The sequence below is a fragment of the Panthera pardus genome, unplaced genomic scaffold (genome assembly GCF_024362965.1).
Source record: "Panthera pardus isolate Hobbes unplaced genomic scaffold, ASM2436296v1 HiC_scaffold_11, whole genome shotgun sequence".
In the NCBI taxonomy this organism is placed as follows: domain Eukaryota; kingdom Metazoa; phylum Chordata; class Mammalia; order Carnivora; family Felidae; genus Panthera; species Panthera pardus.
In genome coordinates, this window is record NW_026526666.1 from 21,642,032 (window position 1) to 21,666,770 (window position 24,739).

Below are 24,739 nucleotides of genomic sequence, written 5' to 3' on the forward strand. Positions count from 1 at the left end.
AACTAATTTTTTTTAGAAATAATTGAATTTGGTACTTTTCTAACCTTCATACTAACTTTGTAAGTGATTGCTTAATTATCTTTATTGTTTGCTTTTATTCATGAAAGTTTTTCTTTTCCTAATTTTCTTTTAATTATGGCCCTTTCTTTTCCACTTAGAGGAGTCTGTTTAACATTTCTTTTAAGGCTGGTTTAGTGATGATGAACTCCTTTAACTTTCGTTTGGGAAACACTCTTACCTTGCTGGGTAGAATATTCTTGGGTGTACTTTTTTTTTTTTTTCCCCTCCCTGTCAGCACTTTGAATATATCATGCTACTCCCTTCTGGCTTGCTACGTTTCTGATGAGAAATTAACTGATAACTTTATGGGATTCCTTTGTAGCAACCAGTTGCTTCTCTTCTATTTAAAAAGTTCTGTATCTTTACTCTTTGTTATTTTAATTATGTGTCACGGTATGGACCTTCTTGGGTTCATCTTGCTTGGAGCTCTCTGTGCTTCCTGGACCTGTTTCCTTCCCCAGGTTATGTATTTTCAGGTATTATTTCTCAAATAAGATTTCTGCGCTTTTCTCTTCCTCTTCTTCTGGGATCTTTTTGATGCGACTGTTTGCTCTCTTGATGTTGTCCAGGAATCCCTTAATCTATCCTCATTTTTTATTTTATTTTTTTTAACATTTATTTATTTTTGAGAGACAGAGGCAGAGCATGAGCAGGGGAGGGGGAGAGAGAGAGATACAGAATCTGAAGCAGGCTCCAGGCTCTGAGCTGTTTGTTAGCACAGAGCCTGACGCGGGGCTTGAACTCATGAACTGCAAGACCATGTCCTGAGCTGAAGTTGGACACTCAACCGACTGAGCCACCCAGTTGCCCCCTCATTTTTTAAAAAGTCTTTTATCTTGGACACCTGGCTGACTCAATTGGTGGAGCATGCAACTCTTGATCTTAGGGTCATGAGTTCAGGCCCCATGTTGGGGGTAGAGTTTACCTAAAAGAAACTTTTTGTTTTTTGCTGTTCATCTTGGCTGCTTTCCATTACCCTGTCACGTTGCTGATTTGTTCCTTTGCATTTGCTAATCTGCTGTTGATTCTTCTACTATATTTTACATTCAGTTGTTAATACAGTTCTGATTAGTTTTTGTGTATTTTCTCTTTGCTGAATTCTGAGTTCCTCCATTCTTCTCTACAGTCCAGTGAGCATCTTTCTGACCATTACTTCAAAATCTTTATCAGATAGATTAGTTATTTCTGTTTCATTTAGTTCTTTTCTGAGCTTTTGTCTTGGTCTTTTCATTTGGAGCATATTTCTCTCTCCTTTTGCTTGACTTTCTGTGTTTACTTCTCTGAATTTGGTGCAACAGCTATTTCTCCTAAACTTAAAGGAATCATCTTGTGTATGGTCATCTCCTGTGTAGATTGTGTATGCCTGGTGACCTTGGCTGGCTGGCTGGAGGTAAGGGTTGTGTGGGCTGGGCATCATGAGGTACTTTGTCCTGCAGCTGCCATGGTGGGAGGTCCTGAACTGAAGCAGGCAGGGGCCATGGTGGTCCCGGAGCTCTCCATGCAGAGGGTATCCTCCCAGGACAACTGAAACTGAAGTGGACACTGGCCAGGGCTTCCCATGTCACTCTACACAGAAGGCACCCCGATAAGTCATCTGGAGATGATGTGGCAGTGGGTTTGGAGGTCCTGAGGTATTCTTTACTAGGGGTGCCCTGCCAAGATGTCTGCAGCCAAAGTGGTGAGGGCCTGGAGTGTTCTGGGGTGCTTTGCCCCTCCTGTTACTGTGGCAAATGGCGGGAGTACAGTGAGCGCTGATTAGGGGTGTTCTGGTGTGCACCATGCTGGGGTCGCTGAAGCAGTCTTCCAGCTAGGGTGTCCAGACCCTGTTCTCATCCACACTGTCAGGGCTGAGCAAAATAAACTGTGCCACTTGCCAGCCCCTCCAACCCAGAGTTCCAACAGTTCCCTCCACCATGTGGCAGAATTCTAGGGCTGGATCTTTTATTCTAGTTGCTCTTTTATTTTTTTTTTTTATTTTTTTTTTTTTAAATTTTTTTTTCAACGTTTTTAATTTATTTTTGGGACAGAGAGAGACAGAGCATGAACAGGGGAGGGGCAGAGAGAGAGGGAGACACAGAATCGGAAACAGGCTCCAGGCTCCAAGCCATCAGCCCAGAGCCCGACGCGGGGCTCGAACTCACGGACCGCGAGATCGTGACCTGGCTGAAGTCGGACGCTTAACCGACTGCGCCACTCAGGCGCCCCTAGTTGCTCTTTTAAATTGCAGCTTTTTTCTTGTTTCCCAAGGTGTCTGGAAGTGGTGTGGGCTAGGAGCCCAGGGCTGGCTGAGGTACCCTGTCCCCTGTCTGCGCTATCAAGGTGGAGGGGGAATGTAAACAGTCCTCACCAGCCCTTGTGGCTCGGAGAGGGTACAGCAGCTCTCTTGCTTTTGGCAGAATTCTAGGACTGGATCTTTTATATTCTAGCTCTTCTTTTAATCTGAGGCTTTTTTCTATGCGTAGGGCAGGTGAATCAGCTCACAGTTACTCAGTACTATCCTTCCCCAGTGTAGTTCACAGTGTTGACATTGGGTGTTTCCCTTTCTTACCCTGTCTCCACCTTTTGCCATTCTCTGTCTATATTTGTTATGCACAAGTTGTTCATTCAGCCTTCAGCATCTTCAGGAGGAATTGCTCTATAAAGAGGTAGATTTGGTGTGTCTCTGGAGGAGGTGAGTTCAGGGTCTTTCTACATTGTCCTCTTCCTATGTTGCCATCAAAATCAACAAGTTTCTGTTTCCTTTCAGCATTTTGAAGAGGTTATTCTGTGTTGCCTGGGTTGAATAGTTTCTGGCAAGTCATTAGTAGTCATTTTTTTAGCACTTTTTCTCTTTAGAAAGTGACTTTTTCTCTGGGTGCTTTTCACATTTCCTTTTTTTTTTTTTTTCATTTTTTTCAGCAACTTATTTATGATATATTTTGGTGTGGTACATGTATATCATTATCCACTTAGGGCTTTTTATGGAGGATCTGTGTATCAGGGGTTTATGGTTGACAACTTGGAAAATTCTGGTCATTATTTCTTCACTTTTTTTCCTATTATTTTCTTTCAATATTCCATTTATACATGGTTGATCCCATATTTTTCTGTTGAGACTGTTCATTATTTTATGCTTTATTTTACAGTCAAATGCTATGTTTTAAAGTCACCTATCTTTTTTTTTTTCTGCAGTGTTTAATATGCTGTTATTTCTGTCCAGTTAGAAATTTGTGTTTGAGGTATTGAATTTGCCATTGCTGCAAGTTCCATTTCATTCTTTTTTATATTTTTCATTTTTCTCATACTTTCAATTTCCATTAAATTCTTTTTGATCGTTATCTTTGTTCTAACATCTCTGTCCTTGTCCTGTTATCATTTCTGTCATTTCTGGATCTGTTTCTATTGACTCTTTCCTTGGTGTTACATTTTCTTAATGTCATCTCTAGTAATTTTTGATAGAATGTGGAGCACTGTCAGTGGTTACATTGTTGACTGTATGTGTTTTGTTATCTTCCTTTAAAGAGTGGCTGGTAGGATCGCCTGGGTGGCTCGGTTGGTTAAACTTCCAAATTCATCTCAGGTCATGATCTCATGGTTCATGAGTTTGAACCCTGCATTGGGCTCTGCACTGACAGCTCAGAGCCTGAAGCCTGCTTCAGATTCTGTGTCTCCTGTCTCTCTGCCCCTCCCCTGCTCATATCCTGTCTCTCTCTCTCAAAAATAAATATTTAAAAAAAATTTTTTTTAATAAAATAAAGAGTGGCTGGTATTTAAGTTAGTTGTGGGTTCCCTTGATCCCTTTGGAGCATTCTAGGTTTCTTTCATTTTTTTTCTTTAGCTTTACTTGGGTACATCTAAAGTAGCTTTTACTCAAGAGATAGTTCAGCCCTTCTACAAAGCTGTGATCCTTTGTGGCTCTTCACTGAATGCCCTAAATGATTACTATGTGTCTCCATGATTATGAACCTTAGAAATTGTTCATGTGAAAATTCCCATTTCTTTTTTTTTTTTTTTTTTTTTAACTTTTTTAATGTTGATTTATTTTTGAGAGAGAGAGAGTGCGAGCGAGCAGGGCAGGGGCAGAGAGAGAAGGAGACACAGAACCCGAAGCAGGCTCCAGGCTCTGAGCTGCCAGCATAGAGCCCAATGTGGGCTCGAACCCACGAAGTGTGAGATCATGATCTGAGCTGAAGTCGGATGCTCAACCGACTGAGCCACCCAGGCACCCCTCCCATTTCTTTTTTCAGTCTTGGGGCATTTTTCCCTATGCATGTGGCCAGTACTAAGCAAAAATTCTAAGGGATCCATGTGCAGATTTCCAGAGATTTTCCTTTATACCTTCTTTCTCATTAGAATTCTGCCCTTTAACTTTCACTTACTCCAAACTCCCTAAATTCTGATGTTGATCTATGTTTTCCCTCTGTACCTGAATTTAGGGTGTGCCTCCAGTTGGAAAGCTGGGTCATTGATGGGGAATTACATTTCTCTCAAAGGTTACATACAACCTGTGCATTGTGTGTTCAGTATTTGAGACCATTCTTTTTATTTTGTACAGTTTTCTAATTTGTGATTGGTGCTGAAAATTATCTTATGAATTGCTATCTGATACTTTAATATTCCTCACCCATATTTCTTTTTTTTTTTATTTTTCAATGTTTATTTTTGTGAGCGAGAAACAGACAGACTGCAAGTGGGGGAGGGGCAGAGAGAGAGGGAGACATAGTATCTAAAGTAGGTTCCAGGCTCTGAGCTGTCAGCACAGAACCTGATGTGGGGCTCAAACTCATGGACTGAGAGATCATGACCTGAGCCGAAGTTGGCTGCTTAACCGACTGAGCCACCCAGGCACTCCATATTTATTTTTCTATAAGGAATATTAGAGTCAGCTTGTTTCACTTTAAAAACTCCTTTTTGTGTTTAAGGTTATCATGTGAAATGCATGGATTAATGTAGGGAGAACTAATATCTTTGGAATATTGAAGCTTGATAGTACGGTAGTACATACCTTTTTAATTTGTAGTTTTAACCTATGAAATTAGTATCTATCTATTCCTATTTTATTGACTTTTTACCAAAAGTAGATATTTAATGTTTTCTCCTGCCTTTTCCTTTTGTATGCAAGTGGTCATAATTTTTTTTTCCATCTATTAGTTTGATTATGTGTATACATTTTTCTGATATAGAACCCATTTATAAATTCCTGGTGTGAAACATGCTCAGTCATCTATTTTAGTTTGATTTAGTTTGTATAGATTCTTGGGTTACTTTTGTTTTAAAATTCTAATTCCTAGCCTTTCATTTAGAAACCATAAATATAACAGACTTTGAAAATTCTTGAAAAGGGAAGAATTCTCAGAATACATGCTGTATATGCATCATTGTTATAAATAGGGAGAAAACTTTTAGAACTATGACACTTGCTTATTTAAAAATTTTTGGGGTGACTAGGTGGCTCAGTCGGTTAAGCATCCGACTTCAGCTCAGGTCATGATCTCGTGGTTCATGAGTTCAAGCCCCATGTCTGGCTCTGTGCTGACAGCTCAGAGCCTGGAGTCTGCTTCGGATTCTGTGACTCCCTCTCTCTCTCTCTGCCCCTCCCCGGCTCACGCTCTGTCTCTCTCAAAAAATAAATAAAAGTTAAAAATTAAAAAAAATTTTTTTTGAGTATATTTATTTATCTTGAGAGAGAGCATAAGCAGGAGAGGGGCAGAGAAAGAATCCCAAGCAGTCTCTGCACTGTCAGCACAGAGCCTGACAGGGGGCGGTAAGCTCAAACTCGCAAACTGTGAGTTTGTGACGTGAGCTGAAATCAAGAGTTGGATACTCCAGGTGCCTGGGTGGCTCAGTTGGTTAAGCGTTCGATTTCGGCTCAGGTCATGATCTCTCAGTTCGTGAGTTTGAGCCCCATGTCGGGCTCTGTGCTGACAGCTCAGAACCTGGAGCCTGCTTCGGATTCTGTGTCTCCCTCTCTCTCTCTGCCCCTCCCCTGCTTGCTCTCTCTCTCTCTCAAAAATAAACATTAAAAAAAAAAAGCGTTGGATGCTCAACCAACTGAGCCACCCAGGTGCCCTGATACTTATTTAAGTGCCGGGGTTAGAAGGCATTGACCCCTGCATTGTCAAAAAATCATGTATAACTTTTAACTTCCCTGAAATTTAACTACTGTATTTTATATATATATATACATATATATATATATATGTATGTGTGTGTGAAAAAAATATATATATATTTTCCCCCTGTCTTCCCCATGAATGTATTTTATATTGTGATTGAAACATAAGAAGTTGCCAAATGATTACAAACAAAGGGAATGTAGAGGAAGCATACGGGTAGGCTGGACTCTCCCCTGCTTTTGGCACTCCTCATTCCACTCCCTGTGTGCATGGTTAGTTCACTGAGGCCTGAGCTGAGAGGCAGTAAAGGAACCGGCTCTGGAGAGAGATTCTTGCTGAAGTGGCAGGGCCAGTTACTGGTTGTAGTTGGGCAAGGATCACAGAACGAAAGATACCACACCACTGGAGGGTCTGGGGAAACCCCAGAACAACAAGGAGGGAGCCTGCAGTGAAGAGCAGACAGCAGGCAGGGCTGCCGTCCACCATGGTGGATGTTCTCTGAGGTGGTGAGCTAAAATCCCCAGGGAACTAGCAGCTTATTGCTTGTCAGCATTTCCTGTAAGCAGAAACTAGGGAGTCAAGTGGGTAAGGAGTAGGTGTTACTTCAGGATCCAGCTTTGCTAACTGGGTGGGGATGAGGAGACAGATGGTACCGCATTCTACTGGTGTACTGTATTTATTGACCAAAGTCCGTATAAATAGCCCCTACAGTTCAAACCCATGTTGTACAAGGATTGGCTGCATTAGTGTTTTTGTTTCAAAATAATTGTTAAGAGATCATGTTGCACTGTTCATCTTGCTTCTATCACAGGAATATTTTTGGCAAGGAGAAATAGGATTTTTGTTGTTAAATCTCTTCAGGAAAATGTTCTTGTGTTATAAAATAACTTGTTGAACCTGTTCTTCTATGTTCTAGATACATGAGAAAGAAGTTTTAACCATCCATCTCCATATGGAACTGTCTCCGTTCTCACTAACTCAGTTACATGAGGTGTTTTCCCTCTTCACAGGTTCAGTTTAACTTGCAGTTTACAAAACCAAATACGTCACTAGGAGATGTTCAAACAGGAACAACTATTAGTATGCCTTGCTCAACTGATAAGGAAAAGTAAGTACTTGTCATAAAATTTAATGTTTGCACTTTTGAAAGTCATCCTAAATAATTTTTATCGGTGTTTGAAAGCTTTGATGCCCACTTATTTATCTGTGACATTTTAAGTTACTGATCAGTGGGATTGAAGCTAGAGTCACTTTTCTCTGTAAGAAATAGATTTCCCTGGGCGCCTTGGTGGCTCAGTTGGTTAAGCATCTGACTCTTGATTTTCACTCAGGTCATGGTCTCACCGTTCATGGGATCAGGCCCTGTGTTTGGCTCTATGCTGACAGCATGGAGCCTGCTTGGGATATTCTCTCTCTCTCTCTCTCTCTCTCTCTCTCTCTCTCTCTCAGTCTCTCTCAAAATAAATAAACATTAAAAAAAGATTTTCCATAATTTTTTTAAACTGTAAGATACAGTTAAACATACAGTAAAATTTTATTTTTTAAGAGACTTTCCTACATAACTGAAGATCTCCCTTTCATATGCTTTTGGGCAAGTAGATTAGAAATCTTTTTAATTCCTCTTACTTGGTGGTTTTTGTTTTTGTTTTCCTGTATGGCTGTGTTTGCCTCTGGAAAGCTCTCCATTTTTCTGAATTAATGCTGCTAGTGTAAAGTGCTCTGAGAAGCCAGCTCTTTCAAACTGCTAGAATTCTTTGCTGAGAATAACAAGGCTTGTGAGATTGTCCCATACCTAACGAAATAAGCTTTGTGACTTCTGTTTTGCCTACTCAGAAATTCCTTCCTCTTTTTTAGACCTTACACAGGTTTTACATAGTGAAGTTTGTAACGCATGAAAACTTGTTTCTGGGTATTCTTCATGTTTGTAATATTTTTTTCTTACTAACTCTTCTTAGTTAAAATTTAATCACTTTAAGGCCTGTCACGAGCTGGCTCTTATTCATTGGCTTCTCTAAAATTGGCACCAACGCGAGTATTATAATAGTTGGTGAGCCTCTTTTTAAAAAAAAAAGTCAATTCTTTGAAGTCCTGAAATTTTTATATAATCTCACACTTGTTCAGGAGGTGGAGCACCTGCAAATCGTGTTAATGGTAGAACTTGGTGTTGATACAGTTAACGTTCATACACCCAACAGCAGTTTCACTTGCAGAAAATATGATCATATTTGTGGTACAAAATCAAACATAATCGTGTGTCCATAAAATTAGGACTGGTCAGCTATTTTGACTGTTTTCTCTTTTAGTTTTTTTTTCCTTTATTCACTGTCAGCTAGGAAAAAGTGGCAGTGGATATCAAAGGTTAAAAGTTAAAATTGAAGGAAATACCTGTTCACCCACTTAATTCTTCTCTGAAAATTGGAAAAAGATCATTTTAAGAATGTAATGTCATTGTTTTACAAGTGCCTTTAAATTCTTGTTATAAGGAACTACTAGAGAAACTTAGCACTGGATGGATTTAGAAAGTAGGACTATGGTAGTAGAAAAGGGTAATATATGACTACATAAATGCCCGTCCCTGTTTTTTCGCAGTTTATACTTGTATTTATCTGACTAGAATTCATTATTGTGTATTAATTTTAATAGTGCTTATTAGTGACAACTGAAGTATTAACAAAATTTTGAAGAGCTTTTGGCAAAGGAAAAATCTTACTCATTAAATACAAGATGAAATAGAAGTTATTAAATAATAAGGGTATTCTTGAAGCATGAACATGTGTTTTCATCATGTATCATCACTTAAGTGCTGCTGTTTTACAATTTCATAGTACTAGACTTTCATTTAGCCTACATTCTTAAAAAGAATTTTTTTTTAATGTTTATTTTTGAGAGAGAGTGAGTGGGGAAGGGACAAAGAGAGAGGGAGACACAGAATCTGAAGCAGGCTCCAGGCTCCTAGCTGTCAGCACAGAGCCTGACGTAGGGCTCGAACCCACGCACTGCGAGATCATGACTTGAGCTGAAGTCAGACGCTCAATCGACTGAGCCACCCATGCGCTGCTAGCCTACATTCTTTATCTTAGCTCTTTGACTTATTAGTGCTACTTAGTTTACTGGGAAGAAGGGTATTTTGGCTTGTGGATAAATTGTTTGCTTAAGAAAGCACTGAAGAGGGGTGCCTGGGTGGCTCAGTCAGTTAAACTCAGTCGTTTGACTCAGGTCATGATCTCACAGTTCGTGAGTTTGAGCCCCGCTTCGGGCTCTGTGCTAATAGCTCAGAGCCTCTAGATCCTGCTGAGAGTTCTGCAGCTCCTTCTCTCTTTGCGCTTCCCTGCTCATGTTCTGTCTCTATCTCAAAAATAAACACACATTACAAATAAATTTAAAAAAACACTGAAGAACAAAGCTATAAATATAACGTAAATTATTTTACATATAGTATATGTATATATATATATATATATAGATTAGACAAACCTTCAGAATTAACTATTAAGGTGAAAACAAGACTTTGTAAAAATAAATACCATTTTCCTTTCAAGTGGTGCAAATTTAGGGCTGGAATCCAAATATCTGAAGAAAAGGGAAGATAGCATTCCTTTACGCGGACTCAGCCAAAATCTTTTCAGTAATCCAGGTGAGAAGACATTGTTGAAATGGCTTGTACATTGTGGATTCACTGTATTATATAAAGACTTAGTGAATACGAATAATGTTTTTCTGTCCTCATTTGCAGACCATCAGAAAGATGGCACTTTTGGAGCAGTACAGACATCTTCAAAGCCCCCTGTGCTCCCTTCTGCACCGTCAGCCTATTTCCCTGGGCAGTTAGCGAACAGTTGATGCTAGTGTGACCTTTTACTTTTTATTGAAATTTTAGAAATTCACAGGGTTTAAAAATATATGAACAGCATAGATCAAATCCTAAGCCAAGCAAGTTTCCAAGGTTACTTGAGCTTAACGTATTAGATCGTTTGGATCCTTTTTAAAGGACCACTGTCTTTTATGGCAAGGTAGAGGAGCCCATGGGGGATTCTGAGTGAGGATTCTGAGTAAATGACACTTTTTAGTGTGTGAACACGGTGTTTTATAGAATAATAGTATGAATTTTATTAAACGAATCCTTAGAAATTCTCAGAAGTTCGAAGGAAAGAGTTGGTCCTTTTAAGGGACATTCTAGTCCTATTGAGTATCTGGGTAAATGAAAACCTGCTCAGACAGAATATGAAACCAAAGAATGTTAATAATTCATTTTATTTTCATTGGTAAAATAAAAGTTTTGACACCTGAGAATTATGAGGGAAAATGATTATCTCCAAAGATAACCTATATTATTGATGTTTATAGTAAAGGGAAAAGTCCTAAAATTACCTTGAATGAATGAAAATAAATCCTTCATAGCAAATAAATATTTTCCTTGCAACCTCTTTAAATTAGCTATTAAACAAGTCTACTTATTTTGATAAATTATAAAAATAATTTGGACAGCATATTTACATAACCAGATTAGGCAGAAAGTGCTTTTAATCATTTGAACTGCAAAGTTTATAGGATTTTAATGTTTTCTGGAAGTCTTGACACATCTATTTTTTTCTCTTTTTTGAATTTCATGAGTTTGTTTTGCAGTTACATCTGTATTAGAATATTTTAAAAATTAGTACTATAAAAAATACTGGAAGAGCATCATGAATATTCATTGTATTTGTTTTTTTATATCAATGGGTTCATTTTAACGTTTGCTTAATAAAGTAGGCAAATTGAATAACTGTTAGAAGTTAACAGCTGTTTTCCCTGTAACCAAGTGTTTCAAGTAAGAATTACTTGGAAAAAATTAGGTAAAAAAAAATTCACCCAGTATCAGAGGGTCCCCAATTTGTTTTCTTGCTGACCACCACACCCAGTACAGAGCAGCATCGTCTTATGAAACCTATAAATCAGTTTTTGTTTGCAAAGATTGCTAATACTTGTGTGATATTTAAAAAACCATTTTGAAGAGGGGCACCTGGGTGGCTCGGTTGAGCATCTGATTTTGGCTCAGGTCATATCTCAAGGCTCCTGAGTTTGAACCCTGCGCGTTGGCCTCTGTGCTGACAGCTCAGAGCCTGGAGCCTGCTTCAGATTCTGTGTCTCCTTCTCTCTCTGCCCCGCCACCCCCTCAGTCTCTTTCACAATAAAAATAAACATTAAAAAATTAAAAAAAAAAACACAAACTATTTTGAAGGACCTCCCTCACCACACAGATGAAGAAAGAGACATTGAAGACATTAATGGCATACCAGTGTCATTGGGTTCACGGTAAGACAGAGAATCTTTGCTAGTATTTTTCTGAAGCCACAATATTGAGTCCTATGATACTGTGAAACGTTGCTGGCAGTTGCAAGCAATCTTAACTAGGGGATTTATTCTAAAACATTTAGTAACCATTATGGGGTTGGATTTTTGTCATTTAAATATACTATATTAGTAAGAATACTTGGTTACACTAACTTCAGAGCACTTCTAATCATCTGGAAAGTAACCTCTTGGTGGTAATCTTTCCTGTAATATTACGTGATATGTATAAAACGTGACAGTGTCTGGATGGGATTTATGATCTACAAGTAGTTCTTTTTTATTTGAAATTGTTTTGCAGTGTACAGTTGTACATGTGTTAATCACCAGGTTGCAATGAACGTATTTCTGTAAACTGTGAGCTTTGTTAATAAAGTATTTATGGAGTGAGACATGTAAAAGGTATATGAAAACATCAACCGGACTCATCTGCAACTACCGACTATGCTTAGAATTTAAGTACTTGCATTTAATTTATGGACCAGGGTTTCATTTCTTTTGTCCTCCTACAGGAGTGTTTTGTAGTACGGGAGAAAAAAGGGATTGAAAGGGAAAAAGGTGTAAAGCTTTGATTTGTTACTGTAAAAACGATGATGGTAACAAATAAAGCCCAAACAGACCTTCTAGGGAATCACAGATCAAGACTTTTCTTTTAAAAAAAAATCATTAAAATATTTAATTTTATTAACAGAATATTTACATTTCGTTTAAGACCTTATTTAACCATAGTGAATGTTCCAAGTTTAAAAAGCATTGCGCAATAACCACACACAAGATGAAAACAGTGTAAACTATACAATACTTTATGTACAATTTTTACAAAGTAACACTTTTTTAAATAATATAACTGGACACAAAAATATACACTTTAGAGAAATTCACATCAGGAATTGTATAAAGCTCTCTTCTAGGGTCCTGAAAATTTAGGACAAACATTAGCTCTGTAAATAAAGTGTTACTGTGACAGTCCTGAAAGGCCACTATATATATTTATCTACATACAGATATCACATTGACATTTTCAAGGCTACCAGCTTTACTATATAATTTTAGATTATGTATTCAAGTGTTGAGGTTCTTATGATTATGCAAACATTAAAAGAATAGTGGTAGAAGTAGCTGGGGAAACAAATTCGAGCCAGTGTTTAGATTTACAGACTCTACCCCAATTTAAATTCTAAATGGCTGATACTTTCTCATTTCAAAAACAGTGGTGAATGTTTTTAAAATAAAATTACTACAAACAAGCTTAAAACATGATTCAGATTTAGTACAATTTTCTTAAGTTTTTTTCTTTTTTTAAATGCAAACAGTTCATTTACCATTTCTTTACTTTAGTGCATCTGCATTAAGGCTTTGAATTATTTGACCCAAGATTTTACAATGTTAAAACTAACAGGTCCATAACCGTACTACCTACTCTGTCTCACTGTGAGTCAGCAAAGAGTTAAAGCTCAACACCTGAAGGAAATGGTAGCAGAGACGTTGCTAGTATCTAAGAAGGTACGTATATAGTTTTTAATTAAAGGATGTATAATAAAACAAAAAAGCTTAGTGGCAAGAAATTGGTGCTAATAAACAAAAGGTTTCTTTTCAAAAGAAATTGTAACATCTTTGGAAAACTGTCCGGTTCTGGTTCTTTCTTTAGTTCCCACGAGTTCATGCAGATACATTTCTTAAGACAATCTTAAAGTACATTGAGATGGAAATGGAATGTACATCCAGAACTACAGGTGAAAACTAAGACCTGGGTGTGGTAGAAAAGTCTTCCTGATTTCAGTCATCACACGTTCGTGTCCTGGAGTAAAGGTTCTTTGGCCTCTCCTGGCGCTTGTGTACTATGGGGGTGGCTGTGACCACCACAGTGCTTTCTCCAGCTGCTGGACCGCAAGCTTAAATTGGTATGTTCTGGAATAAACAAGGCAACAAGCAGAGCCAGCAGTACGGAACAGGCTCCAAAGAGGAAGGGGGGGCCAGGGATGATCGAATTCTGAGGAAGGAAAAGAGAATTAGGATTTTTGCACAAAGCATCTCTGTCTTAAGAACTGCTCTTTTAGTAGTAACAGACTACCATGAATTATAAGCCAAGACCACCTCTCTTTCTCCGTTAAAGCCATGGTTAGAACATGCATTTGCTTTTTAGAAGAAAAGGGACACGCTCACTATAATATTCTGAGGATAACAACTGGTCCCAAGAAACAGCCAAAAGATTGTTTTAAAAACAGCCTATGCAAAAATACACTGTCATCACAAAATCGGAACACGTTCTATGATGAGCCTTCGCTTAATCTGTTCAAGATCTCAAGAGTAATAAAATCTAGTATACACTATGAACTACAGTAACAGAATCCATGACTATTTTCTTTAAAAGGTAAATATATTCTCTAGTAACTAAAGGTGAAGAAAATACAGCTAATGCCGTTACCATTAAGAATCAAACCTTTGTTTTAGTCCAAACTACATTCATTCTTAGCAAAAACTTGCACTGCCAGTTTAACCTGTGGGTAGCCCACAAACAAACACTCATTTTCATTTAAAAGTAGTCTTAGCTGGTTAGATCAGTGTGGAACTCTGCTGAACAAGCAAGGAAACTGATGAGCTGTTTGTATTGGCTAAAATGATAATGTTTGCCGTTCACATTTTCAGTTGTATGGGGGGAAAGTACAGCAAACAAGTGAACAAAAGACGTTTATCAGCACCTAACTGACTTTTCGTACAGAAGGCAGGCTTAATATAGGGAACTCCCGCAGTACAAAAGTCCCGGATGAGAGACAAATTGTACTACAGATGAACGGTTGTTAATCTATGCTGTTATGTGTAATAGGACAAACCAGAATATTTAAACAATTCTCGAAGGAAAAGGTATGTCCAATTTCAAAAAGGGGTAGACAGGAGAACACAGTCCTTTTAGGCTTTGGTTTTTAAGTGTCGTAGATCTAAAATAATCTCACGTAAAAACTTTAGTGACCAAAACCCATTTATCTTGTAATCCAGCTAAATGAACTATATTTTCACCATGTGAATGAGGAATTACCTGTTCAAAGTGGTGCTGTGGGCTTGTGTTTGTTCCCAAGTCTGTTCCTGTCATTGGCAGTTCTTTAAGTTCCACATGGAATATGTAGAAAATGAATCCATAAAGAGCTGGTCCCAGACCATTGCACAGTCCTCGAATTCCTGTTATCATTCCTTGAACAACACCTAAATCGTTTCCACAAATTATGTAATGCTCCGCTTACTTTTTTTTTCCTACCTTAGAACCCATGCAAACAGTAAGTCAATCTAAAACCAAAGCTTTCTTTACTCAGACACTAGCAATTTACTACGATGACATTAAAAAGTACTTAGAGGCCATCAGCTCTACAAAGCGAAAGCAGCAAATACGAAGTCAATGTATACCCAACCCATACACAGGCCTAGTTTAAATAAGTGGGCAAAAGCACTTTATTTCCCTTTGAAACATCGCCGGCTAAAAATAAGGCATTAATTCACAAGTATAATTGTTAAAAACTGTCCCAAGCAGCTATTTAAGACCCCATTTCATCAAATATAGACCCTTTTTATAGAGTTTGGGTTGGGGTGCCTGGCAGGTGGCTCAATCAATTAAGCATCTGACTTTGGCTCAGGTCAGGATCTCACAGTTTGTGAGTTCGAGCCCCACAGTGGACTGTCTTGTGTTGGCAAAGAGCCTACTTCAGATCCTCTGTCCCTCTCTCTTTGCCCCTCCCCCTGCTTGTTCTCTCTCTCAAAATAAATAAACTTAAATTTAAAAAAAATAAATAAATTTTTTTTTAACGTTTATTTTTGAGACAGAGAGAGACAGAGCATGAATGGGGGAGGGTCAGAGAGAGGGAGACACAGAATCTGAAACAGGCTCCAGGCTCTGAGCTGTCAGCACAGAACCTGATGCGGGGCTCGGACTCACGGACCGCGAGATCATGACCTGAGCTGAAGTCGGCCACTTAACCGACTGAGCCACCCAGGCGCCCCCCAAAAAAAATTTTTCTTAAGAGTTTGGTTTTTTTGCTCTGGGATCTTCTCCCAAATGTAAAATGCACTATGCTTTAGCCACAGGCCTTTCCTTTCTCATTTAGCAACCAAGTGATCATTGCCACTCTTGTAACACCCCTTTTTTCCCTTATAACTAGAGAAAACATACCCTTTTCAAAGAATTATCTTTTAGCGTTTCAAGAGGCAAATGTTCCTACCACAAAAGCATAAGACAACAATGTTGTCTATGTCTTTAACTGAAACATAAGATTTAAATAAAAGGGTTATTTAAACCCAAGGTGTCCAGCCCATCCATCAGAGTAAACACTTAATAGTGAATATGTGGTGGCCGACCTAGATCACTCGATCTTCTTGCGAGAGAACAGACAGGGCCACACATTGAGAGAGAGAGAGACATAGTTGTGTATCCACCTAAAGACAGTTCCCTGGACTCTGCTTTTCCTCTTAACAGTGAAAGCAATTTTAAATTCTTTATCCTAAAGATCCATTTATGATTCTGTACTTAGGAAGGAGACAGAACATAGCATTAGAATATTCTGAACTTTTAAATAATTATCATCATGCATTCTTATCAGCTCACCTTGTTGATCAGCATCAGCAGTTCGTGACACAAGGGCACTGACAGCTGGAAAGGTAATGCTAGACATGGCTGCTACTGCCCCAGCAGCCCACATCATCCTGTAACCAAAGCAGCCAAACAAAAATAAATTCTCCACTGTGCCTGTCAGTAAAAATACACAAAAATCCAAGTAACTTGCTGCAAAATGGCTGTGGTGCAGGGAAAAGGAGAACTGTACTTGCTCTATTCCTTCCTTCCTTCCTGTGTGACTCTGGGCCAGTTACTTCGAGGTCTGGAGCACTGGGTGGGGATGGGGGCACTCTGAGCATAGTGGGTAATACACCTAACGCAACATCATTACATGTTTCCCAAGCCAGTGACTCTTCAGGCAGTGTTCCCACAGACTTGTGATTCAGTGTGAGGATACAGATCTGATCTAAGCCTTGGATGTTCTGGGCTTGATACGTGAAATGTTTCTGATAATTTAAATTGTGAGCACCTCTTTGTAAAAGCTAGCCTGGAAAACAAAACATCATCAACATGCTCTTGATGCTGACTCCTATCCAAATCCAAAGAGATGATACGTTCAGGTGAATGAAACATTAGTGGAAAGCGTGGACTTCGGTCCCCTGATTGTGAACACAGAGGTGTGTGCGGGCAGCCTGACCTCAACGTCGCTCTTCCCCTCGCTCTGCAGTGCAGACTGGCAAGAGAAGCAGAGAGACTCTTCTCTGGCATGAAGCCGGGACCAAAACAATTGGGCTTTTCTCAGTTAACTTCTAGTGTGTCATCGTCATCAGTAATGACCACTGGTGTTACACAACACTTCTCTTCTAACCAGAAGAACAAAAAAGGCAAGTAACGCTAGCTTTCAGAGCTTTGCTGCTTTGAGGTTATGTTTTTTCCTAATGAAGATACAGATTAAATGTCCAGTAGAGACTGAAAAACAATCTCATTTTAAAATGTCCCGTTTTAACCTGTCCCATAGATACAAAAGAATGTCACACCTTTCTATCCTCAAGCCAGTCTCAAATATACAAATACCCAAGTGAGAAATCTGTATTATATACATTAGACAGGAAAAGAAAAAAGCACAGGAGAAGACAGATTAAAGTCTAATACTCAGATGAGAAGCAAATACAAACAAAAAGTCTGTCAATTATAACCTCAATAAAGCTGGAAAAATAAAAAAAACAGCAAAATTAAAAAAAATTAAGATATACCTACCAAGGTTCTGAGCCAAAGCCATACCATGCCAGCTGTAATATTTGAAATCCAAGACCCAATAAAATGGTGTTCTTATTTCCGATTGACCGCATAAGTAAACTCAAGACTATGGTCTAGAAAAGAACAAAAACCAGAATAGTACGGTTTATACCAGAAAAGAGCTTTAAAAAAAAAAAACAAAAAACTGGTGACTTCCTTCAATCTGTAATCTAAGATTACCACTTTTCTTTACATTTTGGCTTTTCAACAATTGCCCTGAATATATCCTGAGACCATTATTTCAGGTCACAGACAGCATATGAAAGGTTCCTCTGCTGACACAGATCCAGATTCAGGGAAAAAGACAACTGGAAACAGCAAAGTGAGCTTTCTGTTGAGTACATTTCTACTGACCACCTAAATCAGAAATTGTAAGCAGTGGCATCAAAAAGTTCAAACTAATGATTTGGAGATCCTGTTACATAATAGCTTTAAAAGTTTTTACAAGTCCAAGTTAATCCAAAATGCTTATTGTTCTGACTAAATACAAATAAAACAGTACGACAATTACTCTACATCCTTCATCCAAATTATTGCTGACACCATGATGCTTGGCAAACAGTAAACAGATATAACAAGTATCATATGGGAAAAGTACAGTTTAAGAAACAGAGCCTTTGGAAAAACCGCCTGGATCATAATCTTGGCTCTCACTGTATGACCCTGGGCAAGTTACCTCACTCTCAAACAGTGTCTTCCAAAATGGCAAGAATATTACCTACTTCAAAACTCTGTCATGTGGGTTAGACGAAATGATATTTACACAAAGTGCTTAGCACACAGTAAGCATTTAATAAGTATTATGAGTGGATGGGTTTTCTTTTCTTTCAAAGCTAACAAATTTAGCAATGATCTGGGGACATTAGAAAATATTTTTTGCTATTTTAATGAAAGTATTAAATATACTACCTAAAATAGCTAGTAAGTCCATACAGGAAAAAGTGAAAATAATTCAGGAAATCACTAGTGGATAACTGGCTGACATTAAAAAAAAATTTTTTTTTTAACGTTTATTCATTCTCAAGAGAGAGCATACATGGGGGAAGGGCAGAGAGAGAAAGAGAGGGAGACGCAGAATCCGAAGCAGGCTCCAGGCTCTGAGCTGTGAGCACAGAGCCCGATGCCGGGCTCAAACTCCAGAATGGTGAGATCATGACCTAAGCTGAAGCTGGACACTTAACCGACTGGGCCACCCAGGCACCCCACTGGTGACATTTTAAATGTACAATTATCAAACAGAAGTTTCAAATTCTTTAAATGGATACAACCATTTAAGAGTTTACTCAGATTTAATTACAGATAAGCCAGTGGAAAGCTAATGAAGATTCTTAAGATTCTTGAACAATTAAGACTCCTAGCTTTTTTCTCTCAGATTTTCCCTTAAATCAAGTGAGTATACCACCAGGTTTCATAAGGCACAGAACCTTACTGGATTACATTCTTCAACAACCACAATCACAAAAGGGAACTCACCCAGAGTAAGCAGTTAGCAAAGAAAAACTTCCCGTTTATAGGACACTCTAACTGGGAACACGGATTTTCTCCCCCAGGGCAGGAACTTTCCTTAAATATCTGAATCTTTGTATCCCCAGCACCTATTGTAAGTTCTTAGTGTTGATGGGAAGTATGTGTGATTTTTAGATACATCACAAATATTCTCAATAATGATGGAATAAATTGCTTAGTATACATAGTGTGCTAGACAAGAAAAATTATTTGGTGTCCCTTAATTTAGTAGAACTCATTTTGTCCCAAAGGTTAAATAACTTATGACTTAACCAAGATGTACACAGCTAGCTAACAGTTAACTGACACGAGTTTGGGTCAGTTTACCAAATATTTGCCAAGTTCCTACTATATCCCATTGCTATTCTAGGTCTAAGGGCACTGACCCAAGGGTCAGAGAATAGGTCACAGCACTGGTCAGCAAACAGAATACCTTGTCTTGGAGAGAAGATGGACATAGGCACACTGTTTAACAAGAGAATTCCAGGTTGTAGCTGCTGTGAAAAAAATAAAATGGGAATTGTGTGACAGAGGGGCTACTTTAACCATGATGGGCAGGGAAGGACCTTCTCAGGTGACAGCTGAATGAGGAGGTAGAGGAGGGGGTGGTTATGTGAATATCTCAGAGAACAGAGCGCTCTAAGCAGGGACAGCAAGTGCAAAGGCCCTGAACTGGAGTGTATTCAACAACATGGAGAATGGGGCAAAATGAGGTCACTTCGAGTCTAGGGTTATTCTGGTTGCAATGGAAAGTAAATTTTAAGCAAAAAAAGAGGATTAAAACTTCACAAGAATTTCTTTGCCAAGTGAATAAACTGTAGGGAGACAATTATGGAAGCTGAGAGACTAGTAATGGAGATGGTGAGTAATGGCCACTAGTAATGGAGATGATGAGAAAAGCTTCAATTCAGAATGTATTTTGGAGATAGAGGTAACGGGAGATACCATCTGATGGACTGGATGTGTGGTAAGGAGAAAGAATGACAAGCATCAACAAGAATGACACCAAGGTTTGTGGCCCTGACAACCAGGAGCGTGGTCATGCCTGTAAATGAGATGAGCAGCACGAAGGTGAAGGAATCCAGATTTTAGTTCTGGTTATGTCCGGTTTGAGATGCCCAGCAGATGTGTCAAGCAGGAACTCAGGGGCTGGCGTGGAGGTAGAAATGTGGGAGTCACCAGCATACAGAGGACTAGATGAGAGCACTCACGTAAACGTTTAATTAGTGCAAACATTATGAACTCACGCCTCCTTGCTCCAAAGAAGTGATAAGGCCTAAAAGCCCCAAAGGGGACAGACAGCAACTGTTTGGCTCCCAATGGGAAGCGGGTCTGTCCATGTTTACAGACCTTATTGTTTTGGGGGAGAAGCTACATACCCATATTTTCACATAACCTCCCAATTTTCACTCATTATTTTAATGTTTATTTTTGAGAGAGAGCGAGCAAGTGGTGGAGGGGTACAGAGAGGAGGAGACAGAGGATCCGAGGCAGGCTCTGTGCTGACAGCAGAGAGCCTGATATGGGTATGGGGCTTAAACTCACGAACCGCAAGATCAGGACCTGAGCCAAAGTCAGACACTTAACCAACTGAGCCACCTAGGCACCTCTAACCTCCTAATTTTGAAATGCTTCCTACTAATTTTTAAAGTTTCTATTTATTTATTTTTAAAAGACTTTATTTTCTTTAGTAATCTGTATACTCAACATATGGCTCAAACCCACAACCCCGAAATCAAGAGTTGCATGCTCTACTGAATCAGCCAGCCAAGTGCTCCTTTAAAGTTTTTAAAACACTAGGGCACCTGGGTGGCTCAGTCGGTTAAGCGTCCAACTCTTGATTTTGGCTTAGGTCATGATCTCATGGTTCATGAGTTCAAACCCATGTCGGGCTCTGTGCTGACAGCGCGGAACCTGCTTGAGATTCTCCCTCTCTCTCTCTGCCCCTCTCCTGCTTGCACTCTTTCTCAAAAATAAATTAAAAAATAAAAATAAGTAAAAATAAAGTTTTTAAAACACCATGAAAAAAACCAATGTCCTCTAATTTAGCACTTACTTGGGTGCAGGCATAGTACAGGGTGCTACAAAAACCAAGATGAATGTGATATACTCCTAACCTCACAGTCTACTCGGAGCTCTGCTACTATAGAGACTCACAATCTTGGTACCAAGGCAAGAATAATCAGAAATAAACAGGTAAAAGCTAGTGTATTCTGTACAGTGACAGATATGCCCTAGTTAATATGGGAGCTCAGAGAAGGGATACTTAGGGCGGAAGAATGGGAGGCAGAAAGGCCAGCAGGAGCAAAAGCACAGGGGCAAGCAGTACAACAGAACAAAGGGGAAGCTGTAAGCTCTGTGCTGCTACAGAGGAGGCTCAAAGACACAGATCTTCCACTGGCTTCAGAGTTCAACCGTAAATGAGTTATTCTCAATGTATACTTGAGATAAATGAGAATGAAAGATAATTCTTCTACCTTTGGGGTTATATATTATACTTAACATTTTAGTTCATATAATGACACAGCAATGTAATTATCAGTATTTCTATGTATGCCACATACTTCCTCTCACCTGTTTTTGAAGTCCAACTGATTTTCTGACTTTATTTTTAAATGTGAAAATTCATCTCAAAAATTGTATTTCTATGTAGGCCTCGAAAGCTAAATGGTCATTTAAGTGCCATATTCCTTGTGGATCGCGTACATGTCTGCTGTAGCATCAACACTGGATGGATGGTGGCTCATTTCTTCCCAGACTCAAGGCACTATGAGTGCTCTAAATATAAACCCAACCACGTGCCTCCTGTATTCACATGTCTGCCCCTCTGGATTCTCAGCTCTTAGAGACTGTTTTCCACCTTGTGTCCTTTGTGCCAGGTGCCATCTACTGACTAGAGGGAAAATTTCCTCTGAAGCACCCTCACATCACTCAAGCGTTCCGCAGGGTTACTGCCTGAATTTATTAGGCACCTGCAGCTTCCATGACCAGTTACATATGAAATGAAACTTCCTAACACTTTATAGCTATAAATCTCTTAAGTGTCAGAGTAAATGTTAGCTAGTTCTCTTCATCTAAATCTTCAACAAAATATTCACAATCTCACCAATGTAAGAAAAAGATAAGACATCATGAGCAGGTAAGATTTATCCCAGGATTAAAGATTGGTTTAACACTTGAGAATTCATCAAGCTCTACTCTATTTGTATAGTTTCCTTGGTGTTATGCTTCAGAAAGGTGTTTTTTCAAAAGCTATTTATGCATACAGGCAACAATATATTTTCCTCCAAAGCTCAAGTGCACTTTTCTGATAGCCAGGATGGAATACAACATTACTTCTGATCAAGGAGCTTCAAGACAAAATGGAAATTAGAAATAGTACTAATACTGCCATGTGTACGCATGTGTGGGTCTTGGGGATATTACAGAATTTAAATTTAAATTTGATGTTTATCACTAGACCTACCAAAAAATTCATAAATGATGAGATCTGCAGAAGGAATCCTACACCTAAGAGATGGTGAAACATACTAGAATCCTATTAAATGGACTCTGCCTTTCATTTTAAGAACAGAATAAAACAAAGCTGTAATCTAGAAGACTGGATTTAAGGTGGGAGAGAATGTTAGATCATCTCAGAGTCTAGAAAAAACAAAGCCAAATAGGAAGAAATGTTTGGGGCTTTTTCACAGAAAGAAGGACTGACAGAAAATTCTGGCCACTGGAGCACAGTACTTGATTATGGAACAGAGACAGTTTCGAGGCAAAGGTGAAACATCTCCTAAGGAGATCCAAATTCCTAGGCTGATTAGTATCTTATTCATCAGACAACCACGGGCTACCAACTGGGTTTCCAAGACAAATAGCTCGTGCCATTCCTCTGCTCAAAACCCTCTAATGGCTTCCTATCTTCCTGTCACATCTTAGGACAACCTGTGAGGCCCCAGATGATCTGCTCCCTCTCCACCTTTCAGATTCCATTTCTTAAAGGTCTCTCCTTTGCTCACCGTGTGAGAGCCGTACTTGGCTCCTGGCTGTTTCTTACACATGCCAGGTACAGTCTGTCCTGAGAGTTTTATTTCTGTTCCTGCTGCTTAGAATCCTCTTCTTCCAGATATTCCCATGGCTTGTTCTCCATTCTTTTGTGTTTCTGCTCAAATGTCACCTTGTGTCAGCAGGGCCTTCCCAACCCTTCCAAATAAAATTAACACCCAGCCCCCAGTCAATCTCTAGATCCCCAGTACCATTTTTCTTTATAGTTTTCATTACACCTGATATGTTTACATCGACATATTTATTAGTTTTCTCTCTTATCCCACAAGAATGCAAACTCTACAACGGCAGGGATTTAATTAAGTTCACTGGTATATCCCCGGTGTGCAACACATGGTAGGTATGCAATAAATATTTAAGGACTAACATAAAATATTCTACTTTGGGGCACCTGAGTGGCTCAATTGGTTGGGCGTCTGATGTAGGCTCAGGCCATGATCTCACGGCTCAAGAGTTCAAGCCCCATGTTGGGCTCTGCGCTGACAGCTCAGAGCCTGGAGCCTGCTTCAGATTCTGTGTCTCCCTCTCTCTCTGCCCCTCCCCCACCTGCACTCTTTCTCTCTCCCTCAAAAATAAACATCAAAAAAAAAAAATTAAAAGAAAATATTTGACTTTATGCAGGTAAGCAGTGTAAATCAAACTATTTTTCTGGTTTAGACATCATATGTTGATTAATATATGTGTCAGTCCCCAAAATCTGATCAAGACTACACTTAACAAAACAGGAGTTTCTGAACCTACAAATCTCAGATTCCTGACACTCGTGACTCCATCAAGAAAGTGTCACCTGAGTATCACATAAGGCCCATGTGGATGGTCAACCAGGAGTAACTATCTCATCACTCTCAAAAGAAACTCACCTGTGCAATAATGGAAAGAATGCCAAGGACTGCTATAAATGCTGCAACACTTTCTGGTGAAAACTTCATTATCTAGAAGGTTTCCAGAAAAAGCAACATTAATTAGTAAAAAAGCACAACAAACACCATACTAATGCAACTATTTGTACATTAACATCAAATGGGCACCAAACTACTTGAACATTAACATCAGAAAAAGAAAATACAACTCATTCATAACCAAAGAATTCTTCAGAGGAAGAATCTGGCTTTCACTGAGAACCCAATCCTAACTGTTAACATACTAAAAACAAAAGCTACTTAATTTAGATTAGGTAAATCTAAGTCCCTTGATCTAGACTTAGATTTAATAAATTGGAGACAGCTATCAAGCACTCTGAGTCCGTTTTACAAATAAGTATCGCGCTGTTTTGTGCTTTTTACAGGTCTTAAAAAAGGCTTGACCATGCTTGGTAAGATTAGTGTTAAGGAGCGAAAACTAACACTCTCATTATGGCTAGCTGCTTTGCTAATCCATGCTCTAAATCACAAAGAGACTGGAGTAAGCGAATGGATTTCAAGCTTCCCATCATGTCTATAAGCAACACATAAACTCAAGCCACATACATCGACAGGATAATCATCTCTTTCTGCATAAGCCAAAAGTCTTAAGAGATATGCATAAGGATCATAAACCACACTATACAGGAGGAGTTCTAGCGAGCCATTATTTACAAAATAGGACTCATTTAAACAGTCCCTTCTATTATAGTGCTCTCAAGATTAAATATTTCTGTTATTAAGGCACTAAACGATGGAAGAAAAGTCCACCTTGGCAGAATAGGATTTTACCTGTCTGAGGTATAAAAAGAAGCTGGAATATTGGCCTGCCTCCGGTAGGTAGGAGAGAAACACCGTAATGCAGATTAGCAGCACTATGGAATCTTGGCCCACTTTTTTTAAGGACTAGAATTAGAAAAAGACAGATATAAGGTTTTATACCCAAACACTGACCTGCTCTTAAA

At 39.0% G+C, this 24,739-nt stretch overlaps 2 protein-coding genes across 3 annotated transcripts in view; one reads left to right on the plus strand and one right to left on the minus strand.

The window, feature by feature from the left end:
• SASS6 (SAS-6 centriolar assembly protein) overlaps nt 1-11,873 on the plus strand; it is a 61,373-nt gene extending 49,500 nt beyond the window's left edge. For both annotated transcript variants that reach the window (XM_019457619.2, XM_019457620.2), the window contains 3 exons: nt 7,166-7,263; nt 9,695-9,789; nt 9,889-11,873. In XM_019457619.2, the coding sequence (XP_019313164.2) occupies nt 7,166-7,263; nt 9,695-9,789; nt 9,889-9,995 (300 nt within the window). In that variant the 3' untranslated portion in view covers nt 9,996-11,873. The remainder of the gene's footprint in view (nt 1-7,165; nt 7,264-9,694; nt 9,790-9,888) is intronic.
• A 397-nt stretch (nt 11,874-12,270) lies between these two features.
• Nucleotides 12,271-24,739, minus strand: part of MFSD14A (major facilitator superfamily domain containing 14A) — a 44,198-nt gene continuing 31,729 nt past the window's right edge. The window contains exons 7-12 of the mRNA XM_019457617.2: nt 24,567-24,680; nt 23,736-23,807; nt 17,278-17,390; nt 16,072-16,169; nt 14,518-14,681; nt 12,271-13,473 (exon numbers count right to left, since the gene is read on the minus strand). Coding sequence (XP_019313162.1) covers nt 13,267-13,473; nt 14,518-14,681; nt 16,072-16,169; nt 17,278-17,390; nt 23,736-23,807; nt 24,567-24,680 — 768 coding nt within the window. The 3' untranslated portion in view covers nt 12,271-13,266. The remainder of the gene's footprint in view (nt 13,474-14,517; nt 14,682-16,071; nt 16,170-17,277; nt 17,391-23,735; nt 23,808-24,566; nt 24,681-24,739) is intronic.